General features: G+C 43.9%; 1 protein-coding gene across 2 annotated transcripts in view; it reads left to right on the top strand.

The window, feature by feature from the left end:
* Window positions 1-25,700, top strand: part of CLUAP1 (clusterin associated protein 1) — a 1,096,220-nt gene that overhangs the window by 564,528 nt on the left and 505,992 nt on the right. For both annotated transcript variants that reach the window (XM_069646868.1, XM_069646867.1), the window contains exon 6: window positions 24,141-24,224. In XM_069646868.1, coding sequence (XP_069502969.1) covers window positions 24,141-24,224 — 84 coding nt within the window. The remainder of the gene's footprint in view (window positions 1-24,140; window positions 24,225-25,700) is intronic.

The raw sequence follows: 25,700 nt of genomic DNA, 5'->3' as shown, positions 1-25,700 counted from the left end.
GGCTAGCGTTCATTTGGACATTAGTTAAGAGGCTGGGATTACGAATAACATTATTGATACAAGAGACAGCATGGAATTAAACTATTAGCAGTTTTGGCGCTGGCATGAACATTTTGGTTAAAGCCAGCATTTGCAGGAGCAGTGCCACGGGCAGCCAGAATTGGGCATACATTTTCCACACAGTTATCATCTTTGCAAGAGCAAACATCTGCAGGAAGAGTGGTAGAGACGGCAAGAATGGGGCTCAATACCATATCAACAGTTATCATTTTTGCAGTGGCAGTACCGGAGGCCACAAATGGTGGGGGGGGCAAGTGTATGGGGGGGGGAGTTCTGGGCACAATTGCTACTGCACTGACCTTCAGGATGGCTAATGTTCAAGATTGCTGTGCCAATGCAGGAAGTCGTATGAGCAGGGCTAGATACAGTTATAGTACGGTCGATTTTGTAATGTACAATGTTTGTAGGGCTAGCATTCAGACAGGCTGTGACAGTAAATATGGTAGCATGGTAGGGGGTAAGTGTAGTCACTAGTGCAGTACCTTTTAAAAGGTGCAGTGTTAGCATGGCTAGAAGTCGAAATGTCAGTACAGGAGGCTGACTGGGCAGTGTAGAGAGTCTGCAGAGCATTGGCAGAAACAACCTTTTGGGAAAAGCGCCATTTTTGCAAGTCAATTGAGGTGAACCCTTCGTGTGTGATGGCAGTGTAGGAGCAGCGCTGATTAAGGGCATTGGAGTGTAGGCAGCATTACAGGCAAGTGTAATAGTGTTGGGGGTACTACAAACCGCAAGGCGCGCCCCAAGATTCCTGGAGGTAGTAGTGCGCCGGCGAGCATGCTGCTCAACTTCTTGTGTGTAGACCCAGGTGGCTTTTTCGGATGCTGCAAGGTTGTGGGCACCTGGATAGGCCAAACACTGGGCAGGATAGATGCTGCTTCTGATGCGGTTTGTAGGTTCTGAGGGGCCCGGGTAGCGGCCGTAATTGGCGCGTGGCCACCATTTGTAGCATGGGTCAAGTATATGCAATGGGGGGTGGGCGGACCGGCAGCCGACATGGCCGACCAGGAGGGGTCATGGATGTGGGCTCCTGCTTGAGACATGCTCTGGGTGACAACCTGCGTGTATTTATAACGATCAGTGCCCAGGACAATGTCGGCTTGAAAGGAGCCGATGGCAGGTAGGAACGTGCCACTTTGATGACCGGAGGGCAGGGTAGATCACTGAACAGAATTGAATATACGATCAAGTCACGGTAGGTTTTCACATGGCGTGGAGGCAGTGCTGGCTTGAGGAAGTGACTTGGGGGCAGTGTGGGCATGTAGTGTGCAAATGCTAGCCTTATGACCTTTGTCGGCACGCGCATAAGGGCATGCGATGTGCAGGGACTCTCAAAGGGGCGGGTGCCTTAGGCTTACTTTCTACTGGTTGCACAGCCCTTAGAGCAGACTGGAGGCCAGATGAGGCGAGCGTATGTGTAGCGCCCTCTTGGCAATGCTGGCAGATGTAAAGCTAGGCCTTAATTCTGAGCCTTCGCTCTGGGCCGGCTGCGCCGGTCAGCTAGGGTGCAGTAACTTAATTTGTTGAGATAGCCATCCAGTCGAGTGAGAGGCTCAACTGAGCCTTAGAGCTGGTGGTGTTGTTGCCAAACACGGTGGCAGCCATCTTCTCCTTCCCAGGCACCTTGTTGTGCTAATGGGGGGAAAGTTGCTGTAGGGGGCGGATTGGTCCCTGCTGGTGCTCCTTTCCTAATGCACCAACAGAGACAAAGCGAGGCCTTAAATCCTGGCCTTTGCTCCGGGTACATTACATGATCTTTCTAGATCCAAAGCCTGATTTAGATACAGTCCACAGAGTACAGCTGTGGGAAACCCCTATAAAATTGTAATTACTTTATGCTTTGGTAACAGCCATACTGTGCTTATACCCAGATAATCATAAGGTAGCACCCTGGGGAAAACCGGGCCGTTCTGCATGACAAAAGGCGTTGGGGAAGAGTAGTGCTGACGCCCATTCTCTTCTCGGATATTTATGATGAAGCAGTACACGTTGCAATCTTTAAGGAGATGCATCTGCATCCGACGGCAAGCATTTGCTGATCATGCTGCATCAATATTGAAAAGCACCATCGAGGTTACAGCGCTTATTGGATTTAACAATTTGTACACATAAAAAGCTTTAATTATAAATACACGTAAGACCAAGTGCATGTTGGGCAACCTCCGGCGGCCAAGGTTATGTATTATTCTGACGAGTGAAAGATTGGACCAAGTGGACAACTTTGTTAACCTGGATGTGTGGATTAGTAAGAATTCCAAATGGAGAATCTCTTTAAAAAAATGAATAAATCGTTGTGGGGGAGCCACTTTTTTGCAGAAAATAAATGGGGCCAGCAAAGGAAGTATTCCGAGCCAAGCTTTTTCAGCTGGAGCATGTCGAGCTGAGATTTGGGGAGCCATTCAACTATAGTACATTAGAAACTATAGACTATTTTTCAAAAAGCTCCTGGTGCGCCTACCATGGCATTCATTTTGGAATTTAGTTATCCTTGTGTTGCTTTCGATATTAAACCAAAGCTCCTATGATATTGTGTCTGAACATGGAGTTGCCCAAAGGTACACAGAAGGGCTTTGGTTGATGCTACTTTCTCTGCCAGGGACAAATTCTTCACCATTGATGATCTTGGCTCTGGCACATCTGAGACACAGGCTTTGAGTACTTGCACCACAGATGAGCTAAAACAGGCTTTTAAATAACAGGATTTGAGGGAGTGGGTATCAACTTGTACACTAGATAATGTTCTCTTCTGATACCTAGAGGCGAAAGAGACCATTGAGCATGAAGATTTGGACTGTGTAGAATCTATGCCATATGGCACACAGTACGCAGCGGAGGAAATGGGCCAGAACAAGACCAAGCTGTGCCATAGCCGAGTTCTGTCGAGGCCTCCTGCCCAAACGCTTCCTCCCTCTTGTTTGGGAAGCTCTCTGACCCCAATTCATCATGTGCCTGTTCAAATGTACATATTCACAGGAGACTTGTGGCATGCTGCAATACAGAAATGATTTCTGAGCTGTATTGAAAAGTCAACATTTGCTCACCAGGACTGCTCAAAGGCGGAACAATGAAATTGCCCAAGGCAATATACCTTTTTCGTACTTTGAAGACATTTTATTATTGGTGTTTATATTCTACCAGATGAAATACATAAATGATATGCTCAGGTCTGCATGCTTGAATTACTTTCGGCCATATTTATCAAATCGGTGGTCATTCTTATGCATTTTTATTTTATGCAAACAAGTCGGCATCGACATTTGGAGCATTTCACACCTAGCTCCGCCCCTCAAACCCACCTGTGTCAATCTCACAGCCCCTCCCCCTCTATGAAGGGAACCCCAACGAAGGACTTACCAATGGACGTACTTACTGACGGCAGACCGCAAATCGCAGTATTGCCATACTGTTACAAGATGTCAGCCCAAACACTGGATATCCACACCCTGTATAGTGTTCCACTGCTCTCAAGCTAGTCTGCGCTTTAAACAAAATGAACAATATGTCTTGCTGATTTCAATGAAGTTAAATGGTTATTTTAATGTAGAAGAGGAGACTGTGCAGACCAAATAACTTTTAAGAAAGATGTCTGTGTGTTTATTTTAATTAATAATGTACTTGGAAGTGTGATTGACTTAATGTTGAATAAACAATATGACGACTCCTTCCTCCCGCCCTGTCCCTGTTTGTTCTTCAGGCTTGGATGAGGGAATCCTCCATACTCAGCCTGGGACTGGTAGGACCAGCGCATGCTGAAAGTGTGCTGCTTTCCTTTCCCTAGACACAGTAGTACAGTGGTCTTCAAACTTTTATGGCCTGGGCCCCCCCCGAGCAAAGTTTGGGCAGGCCGGGCCCCCCAAATTGCCAGATGGACAGTATGTAGAAATCGCTATAAACGTTTGCGTGGCGTCACCGCACCCTGCTCCCAGTACCGACCCTGCGCTCTCCCAACCCTACTCCCACCACTATCCCAGTGCTGCCGCCCATCCTGCTCCCACCACAGTCCCATAACGCAAGCATACACGTATCCATACACATAATAAAAAATAAATCGCCATAAACGTACCTTCTGCAGGGGCCTGCGCGTGGTTGCTAAAATACCCCCAATTTCCAATGAGATATACAAGGCTGGTGAAGCAAAACACCCCCAGCATTGCATGTCTCCGTGATCATGTGCGGCTGGGGAAATGAACTGTCAAAGGCAAACAGTGTTTCCCTTTGACAGGCCAGCCAGCCCAGGAGTACTCCCCCAGCTGGAAAAAGCAGCTGAGGAAGTGCTCAGTGTTTCACTGGGCTGGCTCCTCGGCTCCTCCAAAATGGGTGAGGTGGCCAGTGGGTGGACGCACCCTCACTCATTATGGATGAGCTGGCAGGCTTGGACTGGCCTATAGGGCAATAGGGCGATGACCGTACCAAAAATGCAAAATGCTAGTGTAGGCCAGTCAAAATGGGCCACTTTTTTGGACAATGCGGGCCAGTTTGAGGAGTTACTTCACTATGCAGATAGTAGTTTTGACCATTGTTGCTGAATAAATATTCTTTAAATATCACAATTTGTTTATATTTGAACAAAAACAACCCCTTGGGTACTATTCAGTCTGTGACTAAAGGACTGAATATCCATTTGCAACTGCTGGCCATTTTTCATTGGTGCCTAAGACCGTTTTATGGTCCAGTCTGACTAGGTGAGCTGCCCCTTCCCATTTCCTCCAATCTTAAAAAAAAGATTTTTTTTTTTTTTAAATTTATTTTTTACATTTCATGCTTGCCTCTGGCGCCCCCCTGGGATGCGGCCGCGCCCCCCTGGGTCGGCGTGTCCCACAGTTTGAAGAACTCTGCAGTAGTAGGTGCAGGAAATAGGGCTGTAAAGGTTTCTTGGCAGACCTAGGTTGCCTGACACTGCTTCATGCTGTGTGAGTGTTAGTGGTCGGGATACACCGTGGTGTGAGCCTATAGCCCCTGTTTAGCACGTTGCAAACTTGACCAATCTGTCGCTCTGCATTTGCCAGCAGTCTATGTGCAAGGAGCTGTTTTTGCAAAGGCAGCAGCTTGCCTAATTCCAGGCCTTTTTATGCTAATAAGCCCGTGTTTGACAAGATGTCCTACCCTGTGCCCCATACATTGAAGCTGCAGAATCTTTACCAAAAACAGATGGTATTCTTACAGTTGGCAGATCCTGACTTTCTTTCCGGTACATTGACAGGACTCGGGGCTAGCCAGCCTTTTGGTTTTGGCCCCTAAGCTTCTATCCGGGGCTACAACCAAAAGAACTGTGGCTATAGCCCCCTCGTCCCCCGACCCCTAGCAGTGACACTGCTGCTAATCCTCTTGTGCCCATCACCGAGTATAAAAGCTTAAAGTGCGAAAGCTAAGCGGCTCCCTCGCTGCAAAGACCCTGTGAAACCAGCACTACTGTGACAAGACCACACAGACCAAGAAGAATACAAACCCACAACTACATACTCAACCTGAGAAGATGGAGTAATGAGGGTCAAGTCTCGGTATCCAAAAATCACCGGTGATGGATACAAATCTATGGGCAAGAAGAACAAGCAGCGCTGGGGGGGGGGTCGGGGGTGTTAAGCGGCTCCTCATCGCTCTGCCTGTGGTTGGAATTCCCTCCTGCTGAGAGCACCTGGCCTGCAGAGGAGTTTCGGACTTTCCAGCTTTTCACATTAATGTGAACGTTTGGCAAGTTCACTTATACAACCGATCCATGGAAGAGTGGCTCTGGATCAATCGCTTGAAGCTGCAGGTATGACACTCTTGCGCTATATAAGTAAAATTAAAAGCGCAATGCAAGAGAGACCAGGGTGGCTTTAATCAAAGTGTCCCTTCTCATACCATTAAATGGGCTGTGACTGCTTCAGTTGCTTAGTGCCATTGCCCCGCAATCTTTATTTACCCTTTACATTCAACTTTCCAGTACCTGGTTCTCTTTCAATTGTATTACTCTGAACTCCTTTATTCTCTGTACTCCTTGACCCCTCTGGACATTTCATTTATTGTAATCCGTTTCTGACCAATTTTGGATTCTGCCTATTCTCTTGTATTTGAAAAAATTGTTCTGTGTGACAAAATCTAATAAAAAAATGCTGCATGCTCTTTTACTGCGCATTCAGCATGGGGGCGGGGGACGAAGCCCATAATGTCGAACAAGGGAAGCAGGGTTTGCGGGTGCCCCCGCTTCCATGAGATTGAAAGTGGGGACAATAAAGCAAAAAAAACAAAGAAGAAAGGACGCTGCATCGCCAGCTATGACCCACGTTAGTGGGATGGAACTGACGCTGCAGGGATAGAGTGGAGTTGGCGGCACACACAGAAGTGTGCCGCTGAAAAAGGTAAGTAGGGGGTAGGGGAGATGCAGGAGAAAGTGATCTTTGTTGTCACTGTGCGGCACGATTTTCGAATTCGAGATTTTCAGATTCGGTATTTCGCGCTATGCAGTTAACACGTAGATCCTTTAAAAATATGTACAGCTTGTTTTGATTTTCTCAAACCCATATTATTTCTTGACGACCTTTTGGTCCTTTTTTGTGCCAGTTTTCAGTAATGAAACTGAAAATGTTCTCGGTCTCAAAATCCAGATTGTGCATCAAATCTTCCACTCTGAAAAGCACATCGCAGTCTTTTTTCTGATCACAGTGCCCAGAAATGATCCCTTCACTGCTTGTAGAATTCAAAACCAACCACGGTCGTGTGAGATACCATGGCTACTCGGGATATTTAACCGAGGGTTGAAAAACGTAAACTATTCCACCATCTAACCTCGACACTGGTAACTAAGTCTTTGAAGAAAGTGAGCCCTACCCCTGAAGCACTAAATCCGTCATTCAACCTTTCTGATCGAAATCTTCAGTGCGAAAAATACTTGTCCTACTATTGTTCCATTGCAGACTAGCCCTAGTGGGTCAAAGTGATCAAATCCGTTGTTATTATTGCACCTTCATGACTGTGGATCTGGATCACTGACGTTCTAGGTTTAATTAATTCCTGCCATTTCACAGAGAAAACTCTAGTCTCATTTTGGGAATGTTTGCTAGATATCATTGACAAACTATGCAGCCAGAGTGGAGCATTCAGCACTGCGGATCACCAAGATTTGCCCCGTAAGGTTTGCAACATATTTTGTTCTGAAATGGTTGACAAACTTACGACTATATAAGAACTGGTGAAACTAAACTTCCTCATCTCTCATGCCTCCTTTGCACCAAGCTAGAGCCCTCAATAATAGTACCTTCTTCTGAGAAAAAGGCTGCTTTTTGGCTGCTCATCACTTGAAACTTTTGTTTAGTGTGTCAGCGGTCTGCCAATGACACCTGATTTTTCCCCAGTATTCAGAGCTCAGTAGGACAGTTTTCGGTTTCACACAGATGCCCAATGGTCTCATGTCTAGCAGGCCTGCCCCTGTAATGGGGAAGAACAAAACCAAAAGTCTCTGCAGGCAAAGTGAAAAGCCAGGACTGTCTCAAGGTGTCGCACATCACATTGGGCCACTTAGAAGCTATGATTCCTGTCTCTCTGTCATGCGAAACTGGATGGCAACAAGGGAATTGTTTAAAGGTTAATGCTTTAAGAGAGAGATACGATCTGTTTTAGCCCTCAATCACCCAAGAATAGGATTTTGTATCTTTCACCTTTCTATGTAAAAATGATCTTGCTGACAACATGTCACCAACTGATTTAGCGAAGTGGTTATGAATATTTGCGTAATCTCAGCGTGTTCAAAAGCTCTCAAACGCACACCCACTCATGCCAGTGTGGAGCTGTATTGATCAGAACGGTGGTTCTGGACTTTGCAAATGCTGCTTTTTTTATTTTGTTTTATTGGGAGGCAACTAAAGCATAGGAAATCCGTCAAAACTGTCAAATGCTGGTGCTTCTCTAATTCTAAATATCAGAAAGATGTATACAGAGTAATCTGTTTCCTGCATGCCAATTTCACTGAAACTAGGTTTTCTGAGTCCGGTTTCGGCACTGCGGGAAACATCATTACCTCTCAAAGACCCCCTCCCCTGTTCTCTCCCAATGCGTGGAACGCCATCTCCATCTTCTTTCTCTCCCCGCCTACCTCCCCCACGCCCTGTCGGGGACACCCCTGCCAGCCCCATCCACCCTCCTGTTCCTAACATATTAGACATTCACACGCACACACACACACCCCCCACACATAGACATACACGTATGCACACACCCCACCCTTCCTCAAAGCACCTCCTTACCTCACTGTTCACGCTGGCACTGTCCAGCCCACTTCCTGAATGCGCTTTAAGCGCGCGCTTTGTTCCCGGACTGGATGCTGTTTGGCGAAAGCAGCCTGTCGGGGGATTTAGGATTATTTGTTACATTTACTTGTCTGTTACTGTCAGAATACTATTTAGAATTTCCGTGTAATTTGAAATTCTAATCACTCAGCACTACCCTATCTGTTAACCAAATGTAAGCAATACATCCATTAACTAATGCCAGTTCCCAATATTTCCTTTTTATGCCAAAGTACAAACCGAATAATGGTAGAGTGCAGCATTTAAGTTGAAGATCGGAGAATCTGGAACATTTTATCGATCTCCAACGTCTTAGACAATTACTAAAGTCCATATGTTTTTAGGGAAAGACTTCCTTCGTAGGGTTCTGGCCCACATAAGCGCAGTGTTTAGACAGTGCTTATGCCAATGACACTGCCACGTAAGTATACTTCCTCTGAAATGATCATTATTATGGTATTTATTGAGCGCAGACCTAGCTTCGAGAAGCAACAGGGCACTTTAGAGGTGTACAACATTGCAGATACATAACGGAGTGCTGATGGCTCTGAGCTTCTGAACTTAACTTGACCCTGCATTGCTAACCTGAATCCCGTCTGCCACGATGAAAAATGCCATGCATAAATCTTCATCTGATGTGTGTGGTAGTTGGTGGTATCCACTTTTGAAAAAAAACGCTTGTTCGTTTCAGTTCAGGAGATCCACTAGGCAACATCACAGCATCCTCCAATCTTTCATGGCACAAGAGATCTTTGAGTTCAAGTCACTTCAAACACTGAGACTTCCTTTAAACAATAGTTCAGATGTTCGCTTCTGTACTTTAAAACGTTCTTTTTTCAATTCACCAAACAGTTTTTTTTTTTTTGCATCTTTCCCATTCTTGAGAGGAACTATCTGGAGAAATGTGAACATTGCACTTCATGAACTTGGAGGTGGAACGGGTATGGAGCTCTTGTAGACGCCTTTTACTCCTTTTAACGTTGAGAAAGATGGCGTTGCTGTATTATGGTATCCACTTCAGAAACTTTAAGTGGAACCGTTATGGCACTTATAACATTATTTTTGCTGTTGATGCTTACATTTTTCAATCTGTAGCTTGAAATAACCTGTTCTTTTGTAAAACGAGCGGTGGGGGGTGGGGCCGAATCAAGATTGAAATGTAATTGATCGTTTCACTTGAGATTAGTCAAGTGAAGTGCGCCCGTGGAAGCAGCACATGAGACATTTGCCAAGACCGATGCCAAATTCATTAGGATTACCTGATCTGTAGATTAAAAGCAAATGAATGGCGGCTGCAGGATCCCTAGAGTACGACCCAGCCATGGCGCGTTAGCGCTCTTAAATCTTAGCTAAAACACGCAGACCTTTTACCTGGCTTATGATGGGGGGGTTCAGGGGGGAGGGTGCTTATTTATCTACAGGTGGAAGGCTTTACCGTGACTCCTGAATGTATCTCACTAACCATCTTCTTCTCTGCTCCCCTCTGATTTCTTCTCTCTCCCATCTAAAATACACAAAATGTGAGGGTAGGAAAATCCTAAACCCAACTAGTCATGTAGTTCCCTACCTGTTGCAGCACTTTTAGAAGCTAGTCTCCAGCATTACTTTGACTTTTCTGTATCTTTAACTGCCCTTTTCCCAGCATATATGGCTTTTTTTAATTGGATTTCTCTGCTGTGGACCACACTTGCATTACCCCATTTTATCATGTTGCAGCTCGATTTTGCATCATCTTCCTTCCCAAAGTTCTATAGGTAATTTCCAAGATAATTGCCCTTTCTCAGGCCCCCTAACATAGACCGTCAATTAATGTGTTTCAACCCCTCTTACCGACTTATATGGTAGCTTAGAAATATGAAGCTGGATTCCATCAACAGGCTCTTTACCCACTGGCATGTGGTGTAGAAGGAGGAATTGTGGGAACGGCTGACCAGATCTGTGCCCGATAAATCCTTTCATCCTCATTTATGTTAGTTTACCTGTGAGTCTAAAATACTTTGTACACAGAGGAGCACTCCTATCTTTTTTAGGGTATGGCTGCTCAGATGATCCTTGGGCTGATGCCCAGATATCACATTATGTTGGTCCTAACATCTCTCCACTGGCTCTCACTGGATGCATGCATCACATTTAAAGCAGTCTGTATAATTATCAAGCGTGCTGGGGAGCTGGTTCCAGTTAATAGCAAGTAGGGCATCATTAAGTACTGTTCTCTTAAGCTCCTAAAATCAGCTGATCCCATGGCACTCAAAGTGGTGGCAGGCCAGTGCTGAAGCAAATCTGTGCAACAATGTTGCCATCGCTCTGAGAATAGTGGACAATCACTTGCTGTTCAGGAAAAAAACTGAAGAAAATGTTGATTTAAAAAAAAAAAAAAAATTCCACCTGGTTAGTTTACAGATAACTGACTGGACTCTGTATTTTGGCATGCCCCTCCTTCTGTCCCCTACCCTTGCACTTAACAGTGAGGAGCGAACCGTCTGCAGGTACGAGCATGTAAGTAAAGTTTTAATGTAAATATGAATGTGTTATGTGTTTGTAGATATATGCATGAATGCATGGGATTTGTAGTGGTGTATGTGTATGAATGTGTCCATCTGTGAATGTGTGTGTATATGTGTGTTTGTTATTTTGTGCATCTGTTCATTTAAGGAGTTTTCTAAATGCTGTATGAATGTGCGGGTGAGTGTGTATGTTGCATGACTGAGCAAGTGAATGAATGTATGTTGTATGCATGTGAATCAGAGCATGTGTGCTGTATGAGTGAGTGTGTCTGCATTTGTGAATGTGGAGAAGAGTTTGAATTGTAGGTAGGTGGACTACTGGCAACATTGAATTGGTTACTGGGCATCAAGGGTAAATCAACATAAGTGTTATTACATGGCTAGACTGGCCTACACAAGTACATCCAGTCTGGGTATACTATACTTTGTATCTGTGGCATGACATTTTCTGCTGGGCATAAAGGGTACAACAAAACTGAGTATTAGTACATGGCTAGATAGGCCCACATGGGTGGTGCTAGTCTGGTCACATTGCTGTGGCATGGAATTTTTTCATTGGGCATCAAGGATAAATGTTATCCAGTGATGAAGTCGCTTGAAGTATATAATAGAAAATAACACATGTCCTAGAATGTGGGGGAAGGCTTTTAGGGGTGCTGGAGGAGGATTCCCCTACCTGCTCACTTTTTTCCAGGCAACATTATCACATGAAACCGCATAACGCAAAAATAAGTGTTCTAATGTGGCTAGACTGGCCAACATTTGTGCAGCCAGTCTGAACATGTTATGTGACTGTACTATGACGTTTTTGATTACTGGCAAAGCCAACAGAAGTAAGTTATGTGGCATACGTTGGTGCAGTTTACATGGACATGTATGGGTGTAGCCAGCATGAACATGTTTAGAATACTGGCCTATGTTGTGTGGAAAGGCATGGTGAAATGGGTTGGAAAAGCTCCCGTGCACGGCTGGTGATTTGCACCTATTAGATTTTCTTATGTGCTACCAAACAAAACTGATTTGAAACTTTGTGGCATTTTACCTAGTTTTTCACAGAAAGTGTGCTGTAAAAGGCTACAATTGAATCCATTAATTTAAAAATGCTTCTCTGGCGGGCAGTGGTGAGGGAAAGCCCTCTTTCAGAGCCTCCAAACCCCTAACTTCTTTCTTGGCTAGTTCTGGCTCCTTCCTCCCCCTTGGTAGACACTGTATATGTGAAGCAAATATTACGCCTATCCAATAAAAAAGATTCACCAGATGCCACTGGGTGTCAAGAAGGGGTTTGAGGCCTTACATCTAATTGCAAGGCCCGGGCCTCGGGAAGAGTTTGACCAGCCAACTAGTGGTCCTTCTAAAGCAAGTTGGGGAGCCTTTAAAATGCTCGTTTTACTTCCTACTTTGTGAGTTTTGTTATGGGGTCAAATAAGGAGTGGACAGGAAAGGCTGAAAATGTGGTGGTTTGAAGTGTTTTTGGCGAGTTACGAGAGCTTTGAAAGAGTTTGTTTGTGCTTTTTCAGTGTTTCTTGATCCCTGACTACCCCTTTTGTCAGTTTATTTATTAGATTTTTTGTAATGCTCCTAATACCGTACCCAAGTTCCGTTTCTAAGCGTGGATCTGGAATTCAAACCTCTGTTGCTCTGCATGATCTTGCTTCCAAGACCATTACGATGCCCCTGTGCTATCCTCCGTTCACTATTCACTGTTAGGATGTGTTCCTTAGACTCCTTATCTAATCTTTCTCTTTCACCATAACTCCGGTGTTAACAAAAATATAAATAATTTAGGAGCAAATTTATCTTTTACTTCCCTTGTGACTTTTTCCCTCTGTCACCGCCAAAAATCTCAATAACTCAAGAAATTGCCCAACACCATTCCATTCCTGTGTTCGTACAGAAGCCTTCCTGTGTGAACCTAACAGGACTTCTTGTGCTGTGCCCAGTCACCTTCCCAGAGGTGTGTGTGTTCCAAGAAGCATTTCCCATCTTCTGAGTCTTGCGTGCATCCTTTTGCTTGTCTGCCACTTATTCTGTTTTTTGCACATTGACACCTTAAGCAACGTTTCCTTTTATTTGGGGGGAGTACTGGTGGGAGCAGACGAGAAGAACAACTATGCGATTTGGCTTCAAATGTTATATTTACCAAAGCAGTCATATAAAGCAGCATGAATAAAAAATAAAACAAATTGCCTGCTACCCCGCCCAGATTTTGCTGGGGAAACGACTGAAGCAGCCCACATCCCCAGTGTTTCTTATGTTCGTTCTTAGTGATCACTGTAATGTCTGGGGCGCTGTCAAAATGACGCACCAATCTCAAGAGAATAATCTTCCTGGCGCACATGCAAATTACAGAAAAGCGGCTGGTTAGACACCCAGTCCTAATACATCACTTTTAATGGTAATTATTGAGCAATCTGTCAGTGGAAGTAACCAGTAGTTCTACTGCTTCGATATAAAGGATTTTAGGTAGCAGGCTTCACGGACTCAATTTAGCATCCTGTCACATTAGATTAAGGTACGTGGCACGTTCAATCTGACACAATGAAGGGATGTCAGGCATGTTTAGTCCCTTCATTTACCTTGCCAACGATCTATGTGTGTATTTTTGTGGCATTCCTTTCCCCTTTGAGTGAGTTTCCCCGTCTCCAGGGGCATCCTGTTATCCTATTTGGGCCAGAAGGAAAAGTAAACTGCAAACGTTTCCAATAATTATAAATCTAAGTTGCTAGAGGCAAACTAATACCTAGAAGATGCCGCTATGAGAATGAGATCGCGATGAGCAACTAAGATGGCATACCAGATCATATTCGATATTGGAGTTAATTCGATGAGACAGCTGGCAAAGTGTAGGGAGAAGTGTAGAACATTCTTCTTGTTTCAGCCACACTGTATTTTGCTTAAGTTTATCGTGACGTAATGACCCTTAGACAGTCACTCACAGAACAGAAAAAACCTAAAATCCATAAAAGCAGACAGTACGAAAGACGTTGCAGAAATGGGTAACTCGCCATACTATACGAAACACAATTAGTTGTGCAAAATGGCAATGTGTGCCATCCAGTCACACCCTCAATACCTGGGCATCACTTTACTGCAAAAGCGTGCAAAGTTCTGTTCTGAACATTGTCGTACCCTAGAATCATTAATAGCCCTTATTTCGCTGTAATCGGGTGGCCACAACTCATAAATAGTAGTTCAGCCAGAACCCCTTCAGAGAATGCCTGTTTGACCGCAGAATATTATCTGATGTGTAGATGTAACCTCACAGGCTAAAAGATGGCCATACTCCAACCGAGGCATCAGTCTCTTTACATTCTTGGGCAAACGCCAAGAATAACCCTTACTCTTTTCCACGAAATCCCACAAGTGATTTATATGTAACTCTTGGTGACCGGTCTGATGCAGTCTTGGCCAGAGCACTACTGGTTTAAAGCAGTCATCACATTTGATGGAACACAAGCGCAATTCCAAATGTAGGGGAATGGAGATCGTACTTTGTGGGAGATAGAAAAGTAGCTTTAAAAAAAGACTTTTGGCCCGTTCTACCTATTTTGAGAGGCATATGGGTCTGTCACAATTCAGCCCATTGAAGTAATGCTGACCTGAACGAGGCTTTACAGACATCCACAGGCAAGGTAATCGCCTTGCCACCAAAAGCACATTGCAAAGTATTGTTATGCCAGACCGAATCTCGAGGCACTCCTATCAACTTGGCATGTTCAGGACCTATTCTTGCAGTTTCTCACTCCAAGATAAACTGATCAAAGTGCGGTATACTCTCCTCTTTAAATTCAAGTCCAATTTGCAGGGCTTTGGGTGTGTGGTAGACCAGTTTTAGTACTATTCACCACTAAAGAGGAGTCTCTGCAGAACTCTTTTAATACAGACAATTGCATTCTAATAATGGCCATCATGTTTTACAAATGAAAGCAGCATCATCAGCATAGATCAGGATGCCTAGTTGCTTTCCACACAGACAGGGTGCATCGCCCTCAATTTCTAAAATACTTTGGCCAACTCATTTACGTATAGAAGGAATAACAGGAGAGCTAAAACACATTGTTGTCAGGTGCCCACCTTAATGGGAAAAGGCTTTATGCTTGTGTCCTAAACTTACCTGGCCGTATTATTAATGTATAATAATCTAATTTCCTCCAGTAATACATTTCTATTTTATTGATTTATAAAGCGCCTTACACCAAAGCGCTGTACAAAGAACAACATGATACATAAAAACATGAACGATAAACTGTGGAAGCATAACAATATGAATCAAACAAACAACACATGGGAGGGCACGTTTCATCAGTACCCTCCATAAATGATGCCTTTCGAATGGATTGTGTCCTCCCATGTACTTCTCATTTTGATATTTTCATATCCTGCTACAGCTGCTTTGGAAATGGTTTTTCCAGCAGAGGGCACGGTGCGTTGATGCCTGTCGACTCGATGTCCCTCGGAGGCCTCCATCTCGATGTCTACATCATCAATGATATAAAGCGCGTGCAGCGACCCATGGCTTCAGTTCTGTTTTTCTGCGAAAGCTATTGTTTCAGATATGGTGCGCTCCGGTTCCCTACGAGAATCTTCGAGTAAAAATCATTAGAATGGGCATCATCATCGACGTCTTCGACTCCGAGATCGGGGTTTGAGAAGTGCCGGAACTGTGGGGCGAAGATGTCCCTTTACAGACCCCCATTGGGTGTGTCTGTGGTGCCTCGGTTCCTCCCATGCTACCTTCGACTGTAAAGCATGCCTATTGATGATGGTGAAAGCCCTTAAAGAGCGGATAGGAAAATTAGCGGCAAGTAGGTCCAAATCCCCATCGACGACTTAGTCAAAAAGACAGCCTTCAGACGAGTCGAGAAATATTTCTCCTTGTCGAAAGAAGACAAAAAGAGATCACGTAGTGGTTCTCACCACTCATCTTTGCGACGTTCGGAGAAAAGGCACCATAGGTCGTCGTCTTCGTCGTAGAGTTTCTCCCCAGAACGGGTTAAATGCCTGACAAAATCAGCCCCCCGACCCGGCTGAGTGGGAGAATTTCAGAGTCAAAATGATAAAAGTATTCAATAATGCATTCGTGACCCCCTCAAAGACTTATGAAAGCCACGCCTAGGTCGAAAGACTTGACAAGAAAAAAAGATAAGGGCACAACCGGTGCGCCCTTGGGGCCCGGAAGGAGAGGAAAAATCTCCTCGAGCGGTCGAAGTATCCCTCGAGTCGAGACAAATATTCCTCAAGGAAGGTCATCTCCTTTAGGCTCCAAGCAGGGTCGCACAGGATCTCATGTGATGGGCCTGCATGGACAGCCTTCTGAAGGGAGAACTTTTTTGGCAGCCATGAATGGAGATAATAGTAATGGATGCCTCACTCACAGGCTGGGGAGCACATACGAATGATCTGATAATCAGCGGTCGTTGGTCTCCATCGGCGTCCAAACTGCATATCAACCTTTTGGAGCTCAGGGTAATCAGACTAGCGCTCAAGGCCTTTCTGCCCTCTGTGCAGGGAAAGAATGTCCTGATAATGGCGGACAACACAGTGGCCATGTACTACGTCAACTAGAGAGGAGGTGTAGGGTCACTATCACTGTGCAGAGAAGCAATGCAGCTCTGGTACTGGGCAATTCAAGAAGGGATCTCCCTATCAGCAATTTACCTCGTCGGAGTGGAGAATACACTGGCAGACACTCTGAGCAGGCAGAGCACAGTCTCCCATGAGTGTGAACTAGCTCAGGAAGTCCTTCAAGAAATCTTCACTCTTTGGCGAACCTCTCAACTGGATCTGTTCGAGACCGGTGGCAACTGGAAGTGTGAGCTGTACTGCTCAAGGGAATTTCCCCTAAGAGGAGCTCTACGGCACACGTTCATAGTAGATTGAGAGTTTCTTCTCCTTTACGTGTTTCCTCCAGTCCCTGTCATTCCTCAAGTCATCAGGAGGTTCAGGAAATACATGATCCGAATTGCTCCGGATTGGGCCAGGGGGACGTGGTACCCAGACCTTCTGCACATGTCCATATGCCCTCCAATACGTCTTCCATGAAGAGGACTGTCTCAAGAGAGAGAGGAGGGTTGGGTTCTCTATCCAGAGGTCAAAACACTCAACCTTCACGCATGGTTTCTGAGAGGTTGAGATACAAGGATTGGGACCCCCAGGATGACGTAATGGAGACTTTGCTTTTGGCCAGACGGCCAGCAACAAAGTCCTTGTACCGCTGCCGTTGGAACAAATTCTGCATCTGGTGCAGCGATGAGAATGAGGATCCTTTTACATGCAGTACACCTATGGTGTTATCTTTCTTAAGAGATACCTGGGGCTCCAGGTTGGTACCCTTAAGGGGTATCGAGCAGCACTCCTCTGAAGAGGTATCTTTCTTCAAGATCCCACTTGTGATACAATTCTTAAAAGGGCTCACAAATACATTTCCTCTGGTCCCATTTCAAGTCCCAATTTGGGACTTCAACATCGTGTTCACATTTCTAATGTGTGCTCCTTTTGAGCCTATCCATTCCTGTCCTTTAAGGTTATTAACTTTAAAGACCATCCTTCTAGTGGCCATCACATCACCCTAAAAAGTGAGTGAACTTCAGGCCTTATCCTGCAAGCCTTCTTATACAATCTTCTATAAGGTTAAGCCTACCTTCTTACCTAAGATTGTGTCCGAGTTCCATTAAACTCAGAAAATAATGTTACCTACATGTTATCCTCCTCCTCATCCTGGAAAGGAAGAGGAGAGGTTACACAGGCGTGCACTCAGTTTTTACATCTCCAGGATGTCTAAAATAAGACACAATGATTTATCAACTTTTTGTAGGCTACACAGGCCACACTTTGGGTATGGCAATTTTGAAACAAACTTGATCAAGGTGGATCATTTTAGGAATATCAGAATGCTAGTGATTAGCTGGAAAGGATCCTTCGGAGGGTCTTGGAGCTCATTCGACCAGGGGAATGGCTACCTCCTCTGCCCTAGATGGTTGTCCTGATTAAAGATATTTGTGCGGCTGCCACATGGTCATCCGTAATCTTTTACCAAACACTATAATCTGGATGCTTCCTCAAACAGGGAAGATTTATTTGGAAAGGCAGTGCTCTGTGCACACACATCTATAAAGGAACTCCTAAAATAATCGATTCTGAAAATTCTGACTCCCTCCTCCTCCAGGAATACATACACTGCTTTGGGATTTTATCATAAGATGAGGAATACGTGGGAGGACACAATTCATTCGAAGCACAAGTTACTTACCCATGGTAACGTTCTTTCAACTGGATGTTCCTCCCATGTTTTCCTCATCGCCTCTCCCAGCCTGCCCCGCAGTAGAATTTTCCTTGCGATTACAGCCTTCGCTCTTTCAGGAGGAGTAACTGTCGGGTGTAGGATATCCTATACACATTCAAAATGGAACTGAAGCCAACGGTTGCTGCGCACGCTTTATGCCATCGATGACATTGACATCGAGACAGAGGCCACTGAGGGACATCGAGTCGACGCGCAGTGGTGCCCTCTGATGGAAAACATTTCCAAAGCAGCTGAAGCTGGATATGGAAATATTATAAAATGAGGAATACGTGGGATGAACATCTAGTCCAAAGAACGTTACCATGGGTAAGTAACTTGTTCATCTATGCTGTCAAAGACAGTTTTAAAATCAATAGAACCTATATTTTTTTTATTGTATCGCCAAGGTATGTCGAAAAATGTTCTATTGTACCCGTGCCTCAAAGCCACCCTCTACTTTGGACCTCTTTTGATTATTTTATACTACCCAACATTTTAAATGGCCTAAAGGAACCTTAACATGCAACTTCGAAAGTCCTTCATTTAAAAATCATATTTTTTTTATTGCATATGGTTAAAATGAAACAAAGATTTAATTAACCTTTTGCATCTTTAAAATATTCCATTTTGCATTAAATCACATTAAACTAAATTCATAACATACTCCAATTTAAAACAAACATCACACAAGCAATCCCCACAATTACATCTTTCTTATTTCTCTAAACCTCACTCAGTGAAATTTCTTGTTATTTACAAGCCTCCCCCCACGCCCTAACCTTTAGGATGATCTTCACGGCTATCATTCTTCCTTCCTCTCTTCTGCTTTGTTTCTCAGTCATTTCAAACTTCCTCTTCTTGCTAATTACTCTGCAACCCCCTGTATCTCTGATCGACTACTACCACCTAACCCAGATCCCTTTTCTCACATTCTAGCTCCTACCTCAACCCCATTTTCTCTTCCCCCCCCTCCTTCTAACACTATTATTGTTCATCCTACTCATTGCTCTGATCATGTTCTCTCTCTCTCCATGTCTCCCATACTCCCCATTCACCCTTTCTCTTGTGATCTACGCTCATTTAATCTTTCTTCCTGCCTATCCCTCCCTTATCTTAATACTTTTTTCCAATCTCCCCTCCCCGGACTGCTTCCTGTTTCCTTACCTCTGTACTCTCTACCCTTGATTCCCTTTTCCACCCACCCTCTGTCTTCCCCCTGCAAGCCCCCCACAGACCTGGCTTACTCCCACTCTTGTCTCTCGTCGGCTTTCTCCTTGCAGAGCCGAATGGCGTTGGAAGAGATCTGTCCCCTTTTGACCTCATTGCACTTTCCTCTCTCCATTTATCCTATAATCTGTCCCTATTGCCCACTAAGAAGCACTTCTTTTCTGACTTCCAGCACACCTGTCACCTTCCCCATCTCCTACAAAACATCCCCTATCCTCCCCCCTCGTGAATACTTTCTTCTCTTCTCCTCTTGCTTTCTCGCTCCTCCCCCTCTCCTTTTCTCCACTTACTGACCTTGAGACTGCTTCCCTCCTAGGGTGTGCTCATTCGACTGCTTCCCCTCTTCCAACCGCTTATTATCCCCTTAGTTTACCATCATATCATCTCCCTACCTTTGTTGTCTTCTCAATAGCTCCCTTCCCCACTCTAGTTTCCTTCCTGCTTTACACATGCAGTGGTTATATCTATACTAAAGACGCTCATTCTTGATATCATTCTTCCTTCTAATTTCTGTCCTGTCTCTTCCGCAGTTTCCCTCCAAGATACTCAAGCATATTGTCTATTTCTAGGTTTCATCGGATCTAAACTTACATTTGATTCTTCCTCCTCTTCAGTCTGATGTTGGCTCTTCTCACTCTACTGAGAATGCCAACCGTCACATCCCCAATGCTCTCCTTTACACCCGTCACTCTAAACTTGCTTCCATTCTTATTCTTTTGGACCTTTCAGCAGCCTTTGATATAGTGGATCACTGTGTTTTACTTTCTTCTCTCACCGCACTTGGCTTTTCCTAATCCGGCCTTAAACTAATCCACTCCTGTCTCTCTAACTGTTCCCACTCTATTCTTTAGCCCGGACAAACCTCCACATCCGTTTCTTTATGGCGTACCTTAATGCTCTCTACTTTCCCCCCCCGCCCTCTGCTTTTTTTCCATTTACCCTATTCCTCTGTCCCTGTATATCTTCTTTTGACTTATCTTGCCATTTCTATGCAATGATGCATACATTTTCTTCTCCTCATTTGCTGACTCGCTCCATTGGACTGTTTCCAGTCGTCTCTCTGCTCTATGCTAGATGTCCTCTTTTTCTGCACCTTAATCCCTCTAAAACCAAAATCCTTGTCTTCCCTGCAACCACTGTACCCACCCCCACATTTCCCCTTGTTTTAACCCTTCTGCCCTCCAATTCTCTACCTCTGCTCACAATATAGGAATTATCTTCTGCCCGTTCATGTCATTTCTATTTGTTTAACATTTGTTGTGCACTCCCCTTCTTATTATTCCATGCTACCAAGCTTCTGATCACCTCTAATTTTTTTCTCTCATTGATTACTGTTCTGCTCACCTTTCTCGTTCTTCCTGCCTCTCATCTTACTTCTTCGTTGTATCTACCTCGGTCTTCCTTCTCCTATTCTCACTTTCCCCAGGCACCTCGATTGCCCTCTCTTCTTTCTATTTAGCTTCTATTCTTTGATGCTCTTATCTTCTTTTGCTTTCTTTCTATTATCTACAAATGCATCCACGATCTCACCCCACTTCATCTCTCTTCTCTCTCTTTATGCCTTCTCTCAGTCTCTTTGATCCCAAAACCAATTTCTACTGACTGTTCTTAGGCCGCTCTATGCATGATCCCATTTTCTCCCTTGTTTTCCCCTCCTCACTCCAGAACACACTCCACCTCCCCATTCAGTCATCACCTTCTCTGGATATTTTTCATACCAGACTCATCTTCTCTTCCCGTCTCCCTCCAACACCTGATGATCCTTCTTACCGCTTTCACTATTTTACCCCCCAGTTTGATTAATTGGTCATCGGCACTTGAATTATTGCACTGTTCTAAATTGTACTATATGCATTTGTACTTTAATTATTGAACTGTTTTTTATCAGTATGGTCAGCGCTTTGGCAAAAGTGCTTCATAAATTCAAATACAAATGAATACCAATTAGAGATATAGGTCTATAATTTCATGTTGCGGGACCTATCAATCTTATTACAAATAGTGGCAATCTCTGATGATATCTATGAAAATTGCACATTTAGAAACATTGATAATAGTTTTGAAAACTGTTAAAGACGTGATCCAAATGTGGGAGTCATGTTTTTTTGTCACACCCATTGGCTATCCTTGTTTTTTTAGCCCTGTGACAAATTGCAGGAATTCGTCTTTTCTCTCCAAGGGGTAGCTCCCCCTCTCAACCCCCCATGAGCCTAGGCAGTTGAGCTCACTCTGCAATACGAGTGATATAGATAGACCCGGACGTACATTGGGGAAGTCCCAAGCATATGTCACACGTAACAAGGGAGGAGACTGGCAATGGAAAACTCCAGCGAGTTACAAAAGGGCTGAACTGCCGGTTGCAGGAAGTGAACCAGAAAGAAAGCGTCTTGCTGGGAAAGCAGAGAGAGCACCAGATGCGTAGTGTCTTGCTGAGAAGGCAGAAACAGAATGAGATGCCCGAAACCGAACAAGACGCCCAGCTTCTTACCTGGAGGAAAGAGAGAATTGCAAGCACAACGTCCTGTCTCCAGGAAGGAAACCATAGCTAGAAGAGAGCAGGAGGAACAGAGAGAGGAGACATTGAAGGTGGTAGCAAGACTACAAATGACTCGTGGTGACCCAGAGTCCCCCAACTAATGCTGAAACCACTGGGGAGATGAAAACACTGAAGCTAATAGTACAGGCGTTACCTTGTGAGTATCCTCGACAATGGCGTGGAAAGGAAAGCCTTGAAAAAAAAAATAAAGGAAGCTGCTGATTCAGAGAGGAGACACTGGACAACTAGAAGGTCCAGCGATGTGTCCCCTAGAAGTCCCAGATAACAGGAGACCCGGGAGGGCAACAAACTAGTTATGGGACTAATCATTCTCTACAATTAAACCAAGAAAGGTGAATGCACATTGTTATGATTAATAATATCCAGTCCAAATAAAGGAAGTATGGTGCTTAAACCAAGACGAGAGATTGTGAGACTTAAACCAAGAGGAGTGAGTGAAAATCATTATGAAACCAATTTTACTCCTCTCATTCAAGATAAATAATAATAATAATCATAATAGTGGAACCTCAAGAAGTGACAAAGAATCAATACTGAAACACTGAGTCTCAATTTGGTAAAGCCAGAGAAAGTACAATAGACAGAGACTGATAAATGGTGGATCAGTTTACCACAGGAAGAGAGAGTACCAATCTCTATAGAGAGAATCAAGAAGAAACTAATAGAACCCAAAAGGATAATAATCAAAGGAAGGAGAAGCCAAACAGTCTTCTATGAGAGACTATGTGAAGATTAACTATTGAAATACAACTTTGACGGAACCAAAACAAGGCTCAGGAGGAGGCAGTCATTCTCCTGTCTTTAGTTGTTATTATAGTGGGAGGGTCAGTTAGGTTTCGTTTTGGACCGTGGACAGATTCTGTTAAAACATTCATTGATGACCGACAAGCACCTTATTTATGGCATTTAAGCATTTAGACATTTTTCCTTTTCTTTAATGAACCTAAAACTGAAATAGCTTATCAGTATGTGGCCTCCTTCTGGCCCGCCAGAGCCCACAATGCTAGGATAGCTCAAACACCATAAACGTTAAGAGCAAGGCCTCAGCTTCCAAGCCCAAGTCTTCAGCATTAATAGTTGACTGTGCTTCAAATTATGCAAACTACTGAAATTACTAGGCCGCACATCAGGAGAGATCGCAATCACCACTTCAAGAGTTTTACCTCCCGAATTCCCCATCGTGACAATCTTTCAAAAAACGTTCTTCTCCTTTTCTCCCTGTGATGCTTTGAGAAATACCAATTATTTAGTTCACTCTTTTTTTTTCTCCAAAAATTGTATAGGCAGGTCTGTCTAGCAATTTCCCTTCTGTAATCAAGTTTTAGATATTATAGCCCGTAAAGAAATGTTTTCTTCAATCTACAATCTCTATAAAACCAGTTGGATTGCTTTCTTGCTTTTGCCCTAAATATCTTACATTATCTGTTAACACATGGGCATTTATAAGTAGACTCCATGTTGACATTAACACTCCCCTTCGTATGTACAACATGGAACAATTCCGGTACTGGCATCAACTGATCAGAAATGATGGGTAATCCTTTATCTAATTCAAATGTTAACCATTTAAATCTACATCTGGAATTAGGTATAATTAATTATATCCATACTTCTAGGATTGACTTTGGCAGTGAAGCTACAACTATATTTTAATAATAATGCAACTGGATCATGATATCTTTATTGCCAGCTCATAAGATCAATAAGAATGTCATGAAAGTGCCGGAGCACACACCCTCTTGCTAGAGGTTGTGATATCTGCGATGTGCCCTCTTAACCCAGCAAATCTGACTTGTTAACTGCTGCCACTACTTTCAAAGCATAAGGATGTTGGCGGGGTGGAAAACAAGGGCACATGCCAAGGATTTTCCCTACTTGTCCTTATCTATATTCCTTTAAATGGAGCCCACCAATGTTTTGCAATTCGTTCTTTTTGTGCATTCTGTTTATAATGACGGTTTAGGAGTATTATGTCCATTTGTAACCTACTTATTTGCATGGGAAATGGATGAGCACGGTAGGGACTCCTCACTACATAGGATGGTATGAAAGAGCATCTCAAAGCTGTCCATCTTCATGTTTTTCACAAGCATAAGGGGGACCCCCCACGATGTGCATAGTTTGTAAAATGGCTCTTTGCTGCAACACTCCTTTTGAGGAACCTATTAGTTCAAATGCCATTCTTGCCTAAATGAAATGCTGTTTAGTTATGTCCGCACCACCTGATAAATGCATATCTATCTCCCTTGTAGGAAGTGAGAACTGCTGCCATCGCCAGGCCCCTGGAAATAAATGAAACTGAGAGAGTCATGAGAATTGCCATCAAAGAAGTTCTGGTAAGTGTTACTCTCATTCACAAACGTATGTGTCTTAAGAACATGGGGGCTGGGACTGTAAGCCTGTTTGTGTGAGCTAGGTATCGGCAGGGCAGTGCCAGACACCCTTCGTGAAGATATAGCCAAAATCAAGATAAATCTAATGTTGAATTTGTCTATGTAAAACACAGCTCAGTCCGTGAGTACTTCAGTGTGTCTTGATCACCGTTCGACCTACATTGCTTTGCATTCTAAAACCTAAAATCTAAACAACCAGAGAGGACTTTGAAGTTGGATCCCGTTGAAGGTACAAGGAATGTTTAGTTTCAATATGTCCGTCTCCCCAACGCCCCACATGAGCCTACCAGCCCTAATTATATACTTCACAAGTTCTTTTCATCTAAGCTCCCAAATCGAGATGGTGCAACATCTTCTCTCCTGAGGTGTGATCTCTCCTTTTTGAGAGAATCAGTTTGATGGACTGTTGGTCTCAAGAGATCCAGGCAGAACAACAAACATTACTTGATGCCTGCACTGCTCTTTTTACTGCTTCCTCATGTAAACAGTTTGATGCCTATTGAGACACTCAGGAATTTCAAACTACCTCGCAGTAGCTCTTTCAGGATGACCCTCATTCCTATTTGTAGTTCTCTCCAGATAACAAAGTGCAGCTCAACAACGTGAACTGTGTATTGAATATATTCTGAAAATCACAAGCGTACTTTTCAAATATCTGTGTGTCTCACCAATCGTCTGATCCGTGATGCAGAATGCGCGCCTCTTGCTGAAAGCTCTTGTATGCTGATTGTAAGAGCAAATGGAGCTGTCTAGGTTGTGGTGTAATTTGTGAATGATGCTTTTAAAAGCATGTTTTGTTTCACTGTTGCATGTTTCATTGATGTGTTTTTCACTTTGTGCTGCGCTACATTCATATTTGTGTTCTTTTTTTAAAATCTGCCGTGGACCGCAGGACAAAGATCTACATTAATGAAGGCAGTGCTATTGGCCTTACCAGTGCTTGTCTGAGGCTGGCAGAAATTGATAAAGTTTTAGTACATCGATCTTTCAATCTGGTTTTCAGCCCATTGTAAAGCATCTCTGGTGTGAGATTCATACTTCACAGCTTCACAATATTCCATGACCTCTGGTCCACTTCTGCTATATATCACAGGTATTCCAACTAGTACTAACCCAAAACCGAGATGACCAGCTCAGCTGCACAACTGCAGGTCTTGTCCGCAACCCTCTTTTAGCTTGTTTTCAGTTTTGTACTTGAATCATTTCCTCTACTGAATGTTGGCTGGGACTGCATTTTTCCCTTGGAACATCCGCAATGTATACATTGTTCTCTTTCCTCATATGTAATATCAGCATCTGTTCCCCAATCAATGTCAACATCACTACAAGATCCAACTTGAGTGTATTAGTAGGATGCACATAAACTGACTTGTCATGTTCACCATCCATCTGTTCACAGTGTACAAAACACTTGCAATA

Source organism: Ambystoma mexicanum, chromosome 2q (genome assembly GCF_040938575.1).
Source record: "Ambystoma mexicanum isolate Mex_15411 chromosome 2q, UKY_AmexF1_1, whole genome shotgun sequence".
Lineage (NCBI taxonomy): Eukaryota > Metazoa > Chordata > Amphibia > Caudata > Ambystomatidae > Ambystoma > Ambystoma mexicanum.
The sequence above is the reverse complement of the archived record's forward strand: the minus strand, read 5'-3'. Positions and strand labels throughout refer to the sequence as shown.